The sequence below is a fragment of the Dendroctonus ponderosae genome, unplaced genomic scaffold (genome assembly GCF_020466585.1).
Source record: "Dendroctonus ponderosae isolate FM_Combo_2020 unplaced genomic scaffold, Dpon_F_20191213v2 Dpon_F_20191213_6, whole genome shotgun sequence".
In the NCBI taxonomy this organism is placed as follows: Eukaryota; Metazoa; Arthropoda; class Insecta; order Coleoptera; family Curculionidae; genus Dendroctonus; species Dendroctonus ponderosae.
This window is the reverse complement of record NW_026018814.1, coordinates 4,502,670-4,515,114: the sequence shown is the minus strand read 5'-3', so window position 1 is coordinate 4,515,114 and position 12,445 is coordinate 4,502,670. Positions and strand designations below refer to the sequence as shown.

The following is a 12,445-nucleotide window of genomic DNA, read 5'->3' as shown; positions in this document are numbered from 1 at the left end:
GAATTTAAAGCTGGATCCGCCCCTGCATCTAACATGATAGTTTAAAATGAAATAAAATATTGAAGATAAATGCAAAACCGGTTTTATTTTGCAGTCAAAAATGTCCACTTGGACGTGGACAACTTAAACCTGATTCCCCTGTATAGCAATGGTGATTATTTTAATTCTTGACTAAGGTAAATGCGTGTAAATCGACTTAATACAGATAACAGTAAACGGACACACTGTATACTGAATGCAAATGTTAGCACAAGATAATATGGTGGCGATGACACTAAAAAAAGCTAATAATCTCTATTGAAAAACCATTTACATATCTGAAGCTTTGAATCTTTTTTGCTAAATCATTTAAAGCGAAAGTCCAATTTTTTATCGTGTTTTGCAGAATAAATCCGCTCTTCAATCTGCACTCGAGCCACATGCAATGTCAAAACTCCTCTGCCAGCAATTCCTCAACGGGCCTCAAAGCTTTCAAGAGTTGCAAAAACCAGTTCAAGCAGGATGACAAAGATTCCCTGCGATCTCACACGAACTCTAGTGAATACTCTTCCATACCCATGCGGGAAAAGACTCCGGAAATCGACTATGATGACGGCTCACTACCTAGAGAAGCTCCTGCTTCCGATTATTTTCAAGCCAATCATTACAGTCACGATCTGCCCCGGGGCCAATCAGAAAGTTCCTCATTTCTGGGAGGGCGGAAGATGCAAGTTCGCGATAAATCCACTAGTTCCGGCTATGGAGGCAGCAATGGCGGGAGCAGCGTGGATCATGGGTTCCATGAACGACTAAGACCGGTGGAAGAAGCTGGAGTGGTTCTGGACCAGAACTCGGCCTTCGTTAAGTCCATTCGAGTACGCATATTAATGAGTTCTCTATTCCGATTGTAATTTGCTGCACTCTATCTAGATCGCTGGAAGAGGGCTGAAGCCGATAAAATCAGTGCCATCGCAACATTCTTCTTCGTCGGGCGGCGGTACTTTATCAACCATCCCCGAAGGGAAAGTTGATGTACCTGTACCTCAGCCCATCTGGCCAGGTACTGTTTATCCCAGTGGATGATCAATTTTTTGAGGCATTTCGAGTCGTTTCAGGTTATCTGCCTTTGGATCACAGAAATTTGCTCAATAGCTGCGTCTACGACTCATTGGTCGATGAAGCGTTGCTTCTCTATACCAATCTGGGCCACCAACATCAACTAGCGGATCATCAAAGTGGCCTGGAGAATTATTTAGAAGTGTCAGTCGAAGATTTGTTGGTAAGCTCCAGCATCTTGATCTTCCACTCGGTTTTTTACTGCTCAGCGTCCACGAGTGCTGTTGGAATGAGGAGCCTTCAAAGGACGATTTTCCGCCGCATACTAGATGTGCTTTTCATATTAAAATAGTGTATTAAACAGAAATAAATACTCCTCACTTTTCTAGATGGATCTTTTGGCCAGTATAAACCGGACATTGAAAGGAGAGAGTGGCTGTCCAGAGGAAATGCTCAAAGTAATCAACGAAAAGATCAAACTGAAGCTGGACGCTTTGAAGAATAACACCGAGGACGAAATGCGCAGGCTTTGTGTCAATTTGAGTAACAATAGAAAAGTTAATTCAGTCATAAGGTATTAGTAAAATGTACATTTTGCTTCCAAGTTGGCTGCTTGTCGACGACTTAATGGTCTGTTAATCTGATTGTTGCAAAGTGATTTTTGATCGATTGCAGGGCCTTCAGTCACAGCTCGTCCAGCGGTCGGTCGTCTCCTAGTGGCCGAGTGCGAACATCCAGTTCTAACGACGAAGATATTTACCACATTCCATCGGGTTCTTCCAGTAGTGGATTCAGCGATAGTCCGCCTGGTCAGCGAAGAACCACCACGTTGCTGTTACCACAGCTACATGGTAAGTAGCAGTTGCTTATTTTCAGACGTTCTACTCAAATGAGGAAAAGTAGATTTCATTCCTCTTTTGCGCTATAAGTTGTTTTGGAGTAACATTTAGATTTTTGACGTTATGATGTTTGTCCGTTTAAAGGGATTTTTACACTTAAATTTTAGAGGGTGAGTTGCTCTAACTCTCATCAAGTTTTTCTTATTGTAATTCTTACTGATAGTTTGTGGTTTTCTGTAACCATCATAGTATATGAAGATTTGGTTCATTCTTAAAACACAATTTTTGTGTTACTTCTTTTGCCACCCTAAACGTTTCTTTCGAATTCTTTGATCAACATAGAAACGTGTTTGCCTCTTTGATTTTTTTCGTGTCTGCCACGGTTTTCGAGGATAAATATCAGGACCTTTATTTTTCTATGATTTTGACTATGTAATTGAAAATTTGGACACCCTGTATTTTAGGACAAAGCGTTTATATGAACTTTTTGTCTCATTTTGACTAAAAAACTTGGACTGCAAATTTTGAATCAGCCTGTATAAAGAGTAGTGTAACCAAGACGGGTGAAAGATAAACCTGAAAACAGGGTCACATTTGGAACAACACTGTAAAAAATTGAAAAATCAGACCTGTTTTCGAATACCATTTATCTGGGGATATGGAAATATAGCGTGTTGCCTTTCAAATAAATGCGCCAATAAGCAGAGAATTAGAGTTTTTCATAAATATTGCAAACTTTTTTTTAATGGGGATTTAAAGGTCTTTCAACAAGCTTTCAGAAAATGTTAAGCTATCATTTCAAACCACAAGTTTCTGCGTAAACTGGTTGAAAAGTGAGATTTTTGCAGTAATTAGCGCCATTGATTTAGAAATTCAATAACTGAGCCAACAAATTAATGCAGTTAACAGGAGCTTAGTTTCGCAAAACTGAGCATACTGAACTCTGTTGAAGGATTCAAAAGATTGTTGGAAATATTGCAAGAAGCAGGAAATGTTGCATTCAAGTACAACATGTTTAACTATTATTTTTCATATGAACAGTCCGGCCTAATTATGCAGTCACATTTCAGCTGTATGTATAAAACGCATTTTTACTTTTTCTACAGCTTGTACAGAAATATTTCGAAAATTTTGCCTTATTTTTGTTTTTATTTATTGAGCTAATGCTGGTTCCTGTTTGTAAACTTCAGCCGCAACATGACCCCATAAGAAAAAGTCAATTGGTGTCATGTGAGGTGATCTAGGTGGCCACTCGGTCGCACCACCGCGTCCAACCTTGCCGTTACCGGATTTTTGGAAACCTTCTGTATATCGAAACTAATTTTAATAATATAGGTACTGCTGAAAAATCGCATAAAACAGCCTCAAAATTACACACCAGTTAACCACAGTCTTCCACCCGGTCTTGGTTGCACCACCATGTCCACCTACAGAAAGACTCGGAGTTTTCAAGTGTTTAATTAATTTGATTACTTGCGTATTCTTTTTAGGATGGAAACCATCGATTCTGCCGTCTCGCTACTGTGAGCACGACTCTACCTTAACTAGAGGCATCAGAAACGCTCTGATCTATGGCACTCTTGGTCGACATAAAATTACGTCAATCAACCAAAGTTTATGTTGTCAGAAACCAATGAGCGAAGAAAATCAGGACAGTTTGGCTGCCCGGGAGGAAACAGTGCTTCACATGTGCGACAGCGGCGAACAGAAACAAAATTTGATGGAAAATCGTTTTTCGAGTGCCAGAAACATAGTGACCGGTTTGAAAAGTTTCAACTGTGATAGAAATGGTGGTGTGGTGAAGGGGGGCAGTTTGCCCAAGGGTGGATTGTTAAAGCATCAGGATGATCGGCCCAGTGTATGGCAACTTTACTATGGAATGAAAGCGGAAGGCAGCAAACAGTATGGGGAAGGAAAGCCTACAGATGTTCCTGTTTTTGTAAGTGCAATTTTTATATATTTTACTTCTTACATCAAACCATCAAATTTCACGTTATCATTTTGCTATACGAAATTTAATAATTTTCTTTGCGTTATCTTGAGCTTTTGACCCAATTGTTGAAAAATTTGCTGTCTTGGGTATTCAGTCTGGGAAGTGGTAAGAAACCAACGTCTCAGCTACCAAGCTTTCGACAACTTTTATTTTTGTCTTCTCCAGGGCAACAATTAATAGTTTTGATGAGCCAATGGAGCTAAGAGAGCTTGTAATATTTGTCAAATATTTAATAATTCTAACGTAAATTGTTTACTTTCCTAATTAATTCAATAGATCAAATCATGCTAATCGTTCGATCGATGCGAATCGTTTCCAATGAGATCAAATCATGTCGTTGTCAATCCGTTAATAATCGTGGTATTTGGTACGGAATTCGAAAATTTGTTGAAAATGCTATTTGTGTTAAATTGCATCATGAAGGTTTCTAAACTAAATACCAAATATTTCTTTTCTGTTTGCTGGCTTGGAAACTCTCATTGACAAATGAAGAATTTACTGCGAATTATATTGCAGTTCATTTATGTAGTCAACCATAAAACAAGTCGCAGATTTAGTGTTTGTTTTTAATTTCAGTTTGACTGTAATGCAATTCTCAACTTTTATTTTAAAATGGTTAAAGAAGACACAGTTTTCTTTTCTGTTGCTCGTCTTGTACGCTTAAAATGCATTTTCTGCTCAGGCAACAGAGCAAAGAATACCATGAGCCAGATTATTGTCTTCCCTCTTAACCATTTCTCACATGACTTTGATATTCCTCTATAACCTTCGGTTATTAGAGCAACTTTCATATCTTATTCTGCCTTAAATATTTTCTTACTTGAAAGCGACATTCAATATTTGCGGTAAATTAGAAGCCTACAACCAATAAATTTGATCAAGCGTTGCTTTTGGTCTTCGGATTAGTGAAGGAAATATTCGGTATCGGATTTGTTCGGTTAGAAATTAACCTGCCACAATCTAAACAAATGATCATGTTATGGCTATCAAACCTGCGGTAGAAAATTGGATAGCTTTTTGAATTGCATAAAGAAAAACATCTGAAAATGTTCATTCACCTGTTGATGTTAAATAGTGTGTCTTAACACCGAATTCTCACGATTCGCATCAGTTTAAATGCGTATAAATTGAATTATTTACTTAACATAACGGTCTTATAAAAAATTACCATCTGGTATAACTGGAAGGCTCAATTGATAATGTTTTTTGTTAAAGTTTCATATTTATAAGAATAAAGATCAGTTTCTGGCTGTAGGAGCTTACATAACAAAATATTTACAACTTTTAAAAATATGCAATAGAAGTTATCCACGGTTTACAACAGATGAAAGGGTTGGTTCAACAAAAGCAGAAACTTTGTGTTTTAAACACCAAAACAGCAATACTGAATACTTTGGTGATTTTTGACCTGAAATTGTACATGTTGGACTGCTATTCGAAATAGAAGGCTTGCTTTTGAAATTCGAAGAATCGCACTAATGAAACAACACAATAAACTGATCAAAAAAAATCAACGTAACAGCGATTCGATTTTTGTCTGGAGCGTTATTCAGAGCAATTATTTTTCAATTAGTGCCTGTTTGTGCGATATACTAGTGGCTTAGATAAAGTTACTGGTGGCGATTGAAACAATGTAAAATTGCTGATAGTTTCACATGCTCTCCGCTGGACAAAAATGTTTTGTATTCCAATATCACAGGCATTACGATGAAGCTAATATCTCCAAAGACGTTATTCAATTTTTTGCCCGTCCTGTTTATTTACAGCGCGGTCATTGCATAGTATCCAGGAAATCAACTTGTTTTTTCTTTTAAACCGATTTTCAAAATCTAAGGCACATGTTGAAGCTAAAACTTGAGATAAAATATATCGCTGCAAGACCAAAAAGTTGATTTTTTCAGATCACGCTGTAAATTGAAGAGATGGCGGAAAACACTTTCGTGTTGCGATTGAAAAACCCGCTTTTTTGCCCAACTGGAACATGCCAAACTTTGCAAAAAAATGTTTTATTTGCCGCCCTGTAGAAAATTTATCTAAGGTGCATAGTTTTTTCCAAAACATTGACAAACATTAAACAATGGAATGGAAAGGTTTCAAACAGAAACCAAATCGTTTGAATTACTCAGAATTCATCCACTTTATGGTAAATTTGGCTTTGCAACATTTATTTTATTGAGCAGTTTAGAAGGAAAGTTATGGGTTTCTTTGCTATAAACCAAGCGAGATTCCAGTTTGTTTCTGGTTAGAAGTCACTGTTCATGTCTTAAATTAAATCGTGTATTTTTAGTCCAAGCGCCGAAAATCTGTTGAAAAGCTGTTTGTATAATGATTTTTTAGAAAAATATGAAATACAGGGGAAATTACAAAGAAAAACATACCAGAATTGAAGAACTTCAAAACCATGTCTACTGTAAGATGATGGAGGAAAATAATAATAAATAAGGTATAGACAATAATAAATGAACACAGTACCTCTTATCATTATTCAATAAGAATGTGAATAAGTGTTTATAAGATGTGTTTTAGGATTTTTTCGTTTCTGAAATGCTTCTTAATATTTATTCTTTTAAAATACCTCTTACGTGGCTTAAAAAATAATTGCAATCAAGTGTTTCCTAGAACATTTTTCAATGCTTAAACTAAAAATGCAAGTAATAAACGTATATTTGAGAAAATGTATAATATAAACAGTTACTTCTAAGAAAAAACAGTCAAGAATCTCGCTTGGTTTAGGCCGAAGAAAATTATTTTTAGTTTAAGTTTTAATGTCTTCTTTGTATTCTTGTTATTTCGTTAGTATTAATCTCCTTTCAGTTTAGTTTTCCTAGTTGCCAATGGAATAAAATATTTGAGTCTTGCCTTGAAGATACTCGAACATTTTCCAAACCTAGTATTTCGAGGGCAGAAAAAAAGATGCTTATGTTGCCTTTTCGATGTTTAAACTAACGTGAAAATCGTGAATAATTTCTACACATACGTTTAATCTTTTTTCGTATAATTTTTTGGAAGCATTGGCAATGATACTTAAAAACAGAATCTGTATTTAGATACGCTATGAATTACATTTCTGCCGATTTTAGTGATTTAAATTTAAAACAAATTTAATGGAATATTTATTCATCTGTAAATAAAAATATCCGCCATATTAGGTTGGCTACAGCCACTCATTATGATTAAACTACGTGTTTCTGTTTTTATTTGTCCTTTCTTATTCAGTTTAATTATGCCGGATGAGTTCCAAGTTTAATTCTGAGCTGGTGAGGGCTTGGACTCAAAGTGTAAATTGCTGTGGTTTTCACTCTACGTTAATTTTCCACCGAGTCAATTTTACAACATTGAATTGGCCTACCAACAAAGCCTCGTAACTGATTGTGTCGCATTGATTATTGATTAAATGCCATAATCTATTGTCTCGCTTTCATAACAACGATTTAAAATTATAATTACTTTCTTTTAGCATTTCTTAGCGAATTGTCCAGTGACGGCCAGGTATGCAAATTTTGGAACCTCGTTTCTTTGTTGCAAAATAAAACAACTCCAACACCATAAATTATTTATAAATTTTGAGGGTCTAGAAAAGCGAAAAAAATATTCAGGATTTTCCCATACAATTAGGTAACAATTACACACTTTTTTTAAGCATTGCCAATGAACTGATTATGTATTTTTACACGCCTTATTGACGTGTTAATAATCTAGTAGTCGTTCATTGACCTACATTTGTTGATTGTTTTTTTTCGCACATTTTCTAGGTCCCACTTGATTTATTGCACTGGCATTTGCTCATAGAAAAACCAATTAATATGTTTCGTTCGACTCGCTCTTAAATGATTGTCAATCTATTCTCAGCCGAATGTTAAATAAGGAATTTGCTTGTTACGACCTTTAAACATAAAAGAAGCGCTTTATTTACTTTAGTTTGGTTGTAATTAATTTATTTCGCCAATACAGGGCGATTCAATATCGGGAGGTTCTAAAAAACCACGAAAACACATAGTAAATTCTGACGAAAAGCTGAAATACTCGGAAACATCGAAATTGGCGGTTTTGCAACAACTTATTTCACACACAGTTATCACATAACTAACTACTCAACTTGACTGTACAACATGGGTTTTAATTGTGTAGGAGAATGAATCTTATTAACAGCTTGATAATAAACAGAATTGTGCTGATGGAACAGTAAAGACGCTTTTTAAGACGATTTTAGACGGCTGTTCATGTCTGTTTCTGATGTTTGTTCAACCCGATCCTAAGCGTTGTTTATGACTATCTTCAGTATAACTGCACTTCCACTTAATCAAAAAAATGAATTTGTTGCTAATAAACATCACAGCGCGGATTCCGCTCGAATCTCGTTAAAAGATTTGACCGATGTGATCTTCCCAAGAAAGGTAAACTTTATGCCTGTCCGACATTGTTACATGTTTAAAGTTTTGAACAGCATATTAAGAAAACATCAAAAATATTCTGTAAAGCTGATATTTTTATCAACAAATTTGTGCCTCGATGCATAGTTGCTTGTGCGATTTTCCACGTGAAATTTATATAAACGTACACTTTCCAAAGAGAATCTTTGACAGCGCTTAATAAATTGCTCAATAATTATTGAACTACTTTAATATAGAGTTTAATAGCAAGATTTAAAATTAATCTTGACATTTTTTCGAGAAATCAACTTAATTTTTAAGAACATTTTCCTCCTACGGGTAGGCCCGAGTAACCTCTTAGAAGACACGATGCCAATTTTCACACTGTATTTGAGAAATGTTTTAGAATTGGATAAAATAATACTTTGGAGGAAAAGAATTAGCCGCAATATCAGCATGACATTTTGCTACGAAAAATAGAAAAACGAACTTTTGCCAAAAAAACAAAGCTTTGCAAAAACTTATCTGTTCTTGTAAATGCATGTGTTTTTAACTGTATCTTACCGGAAAAGCGTATTTTGCATATTGTTCACATTTTCAACTCTTTTCAAAATGCATGCCCAGTTTGATTTTTTTTTTAATTTTAAATTCAAAACATCGCCAATATTGCTCACTTCAAGAAGTCTATATGATTTGGAACTTTTTCAAACTATATAAGAAAATATCTCCCTTCTTCACTCTATTGCGGAAATTGTTTTATTTTTGAATGTTTACAGCAGCCTCGCTGGTTTAAAGTAACATTGAACAGATGTTCTTTGTTATGCTGATAAAGTCTGATTCGCATTTTATTTAGTAAGAATCGTTCAAGAAAGCCCACTCGAGCCTATCAAAGACAAGTGAAATTGTTGGGCAGTTACACAACGAAAACAAACTTATTAAATAATAAATTATGAACATAAAACTGTTTGCGACATTTTTTCGTCTTATCCGAATAGGATTCGTTGCTCACGATCCTTTCCGAACAGATTTAGTAAAGAGAGATTTTAATATGGCATAATATGGTCTCGGATGGACCAAAATTTAATAAGGCGTGCGAAAAACGCTTTGTTTTCATTGGGTAATGACCGTTTGTACATCGATGACATAATTTTATCACGGTTTATTCAGTTGCAGTACTATTGTTGTACATTTAACACTGCTATTAGATACGTATTATAATAGGTACAATTATTAATTTTCGATTCAGATGCTTCTGATGTCAGCCAATACAGTTTTCGAACACTTTTCCATAGAGATCTTATGTGATTGTATGTTAAAGTTGGAGAAACAAGTTGCACTAGTAAATAAGGGATGGAAATTATCACCAAAAGTTGAACAGATATTTCATTGAAGTTACGAGTTTCAACGCTCTGAGATAACATTGGTCATAAAAAGATTAAATTTTACCCAACATATTTGAATAGTTCTGAATATTGACTGTCTCGCAAATTTAACGGTTACTTTTTTCTCAATCGGTAACTTCAACAATTTATTATCGAATCGTAGATCAATTCCTGTGCAAAATTCATGTTATAAGATATTATAACATGAAAAAATCTAAAATACATCTTATAAAGGGAATTTAGATGGTGTTATGTAAAGTGGAATTTTTTTGTCGGGAAATATCAGGTAGATGTAGATGTCTTCTGAGTAATTTGGATCTTGAGTGCTGTGTTTATCTTCAGCCATTCGATAGATATAATATATTTTTGACCGGCCAGATTCTCCGAACAAAATTTATTTAAACATTTTTGTATTCTGAAGGAGACCGTTTTTGCGGCTCAAGCTTGACTCGTCAATCTGGACGGACCGTTAGGAAAGCTAAAATGTTAAGAACTTAATTGACAAAGCACGGAAAGTGACCAAATAAACCGAGTTATTAACTTAAAGTAAAATGTTGTTCGCACAGTCTTTTGTCAGAAAAATTCTTCGCCAATTACAAAATTTTGCCCGGAAAACGGCAAATTTGATCAGTCATAAAACATTAATGTTTCCCAAATTACTCAGAATAAACGAGACTATAACATCGTATATAAATATAAATGTGTTGCCCGCAGAAAGATTTAAACTTTGGCCAGAGCTTTGCCCAAGAAAATGTGACAGTATATAAACACTCTCTACAATATGTTTGTTTCGCTTCTTTTGCCGATCTTATAACTTAAATGTTGTACAGAAACGCGATGTGCGTCGATGAAAAATTGTCCCAATCGAATCAACGACAAAAATTTACAGTCAGAAGAGGGAATATTTAAGCTATGCGTTAAATTTCTGGTGCAGTTTATTACATTTTTTGTGGGGCAGTGTTCTGGTTACTTTGAAACGAAAATTTGAAATGTTCGTAGTTAATAATAAATCTAAATAATAAAAGCAAGTCAGTGACTGAATTAGTATAAGAAAATTGGACACAGTCATCAACATTTCAGCTTAAATCCTTAAATGCCAGTGGCGATGTTGGCGTACATTTTCTCCTTGCAATCCGTTGGCGAACAACAATTTAGCAACAACACAAAACACACGTAATTACTCTAAATAAGACGCGTACACACCTGTCCTAAATTAACCACTTACATAAAAAAAATCCCACCATATACCACTGCAATGTGTGAACTAGTTACCCAGATAACCCGACCAAAAATATCAACTGGTTCCAAACCATTTCTAATGCCCCAAAGACAAAAAAAATTGACTCGCATTGGGCAATTCACTTTTACCCGTCGACTACGATGCCGCTAAATGATCAAAACAAATGACGTTGTGACACCATTTCTACCGCACCCTGTACATTTGTGAACCATAAATCAGACAGGGGCTTATATAAATGCTTAATTGAAGTCGCAGTGATTTAAATTTAAAAGCCGAAAAGGACAGTTTTGAACAAGTAAGTACAAGCTTTGAAATAAATATTGTCAAATTACTGTAACTGGCAGTGAAATGGTAAAACAAAACTATTAAATGAGAAAATTGCCCTAACAAGCTTTAAAAGTCACCAAATTCTATCGTTTATATCTTCATCATCAGTTAACTAAGTAGATCTTTAAGCGACTCCTTTTCGTGAAAAGATACATTATCGTCTCCCACAAGTCTGCAAATATTACCAGTCAATGAAAATCGAAAGTTCCACTTTCGAATGTTTTCCATTTCGCTCATTGTTTTTCGGACATTCAGAAAAGTAGGCAAGTAGGCCAATTTTAATCAATGAAAGTAAATATGCTCATTTTTGCACAATGTTCTTTGTTAAGGTTAACGTTAGGCCAATTTTGGCTCGTTTTTCTCTACAGCCATCCATCAGTTCTTGGTCTGAAAGCACGAGCTTCTTCAATGGCATGCATCTTCGATCATAATTGCTGGATTGGTTGATTGCGAACCTCTTAGCGTTAACGAGGTTGCAATGGCGAAAACTCCGATGAAATATTTGCTCATTACTGACAGAGTTCATTACGACATACGGTTTACTTTAAATATCGTAGAATAACCTGAATGTGAGGTAAAAATTTAGTCTCGTGACAAACTGCAGGTATTTTGCATACAAACCGCCACGTTACTACTTAACATGTGTTCATTCTTTCATGCGTAATGTTGATATTATTTAACCAAGTCGCTTATGGCCATTAAATCGATAAAGCGTTTGTTTATTGATAATAAAATCAGAAGGTTACATGTTGCAAAATCGACAAAGTCTCAAGATGGTGTTCTATATTTCTTTTAGTCAATGAACGTGCAATTTCCACGCATCGTTTCTGAAAAATTGTTAAAATACAACGTCAATAAAACCAAATAGCTTTTGAAATACATCGGTAACAGAAGTAGAGTGGGAAACAATCGAATAGTATAAAATAAACCAGTTTACATATCTGGGAACAGAGAAACGAATGGAATAAAGGAAGGTTGAAGCAAGGGCGAAAATGGTTCTTGAGAAACTTCGAAGAAAGCAGTGTCATGTTTGAGTCGATTCGGCAACTCAAAAAAAAACACGCAAATCTCTAACTTCCTAAAATCAAGACTTTTCCTTATCGATGGTTCGATCCAAAATGAGGGTTCTTGCTCTTTTTGCTTTCTAAAAAGGTCATTTAGTTCTCTCTCGAATGATGTAAAAATGAGGCTTCTTGCTCTTTTTTCTCCCGAGAAATGTGCAAAAGCGGAACGCAAAACATGAAATTTTGGCATAATCT

At 35.3% G+C, this 12,445-nt stretch overlaps 1 protein-coding gene across 1 annotated transcript in view; it reads left to right on the top strand.

Annotated features, from left to right (window-relative positions):
• The window catches only part of LOC109540660, a 51,137-nt gene that overhangs the window by 17,005 nt on the left and 21,687 nt on the right, over positions 1-12,445 (top strand). The window contains exons 3-8 of the mRNA XM_019909101.2: positions 386-854; positions 910-1,039; positions 1,095-1,258; positions 1,425-1,609; positions 1,711-1,886; positions 3,365-3,813. Of these exons, the coding sequence (XP_019764660.2) occupies positions 386-854; positions 910-1,039; positions 1,095-1,258; positions 1,425-1,609; positions 1,711-1,886; positions 3,365-3,813 (1,573 nt within the window). The remainder of the gene's footprint in view (positions 1-385; positions 855-909; positions 1,040-1,094; positions 1,259-1,424; positions 1,610-1,710; positions 1,887-3,364; positions 3,814-12,445) is intronic.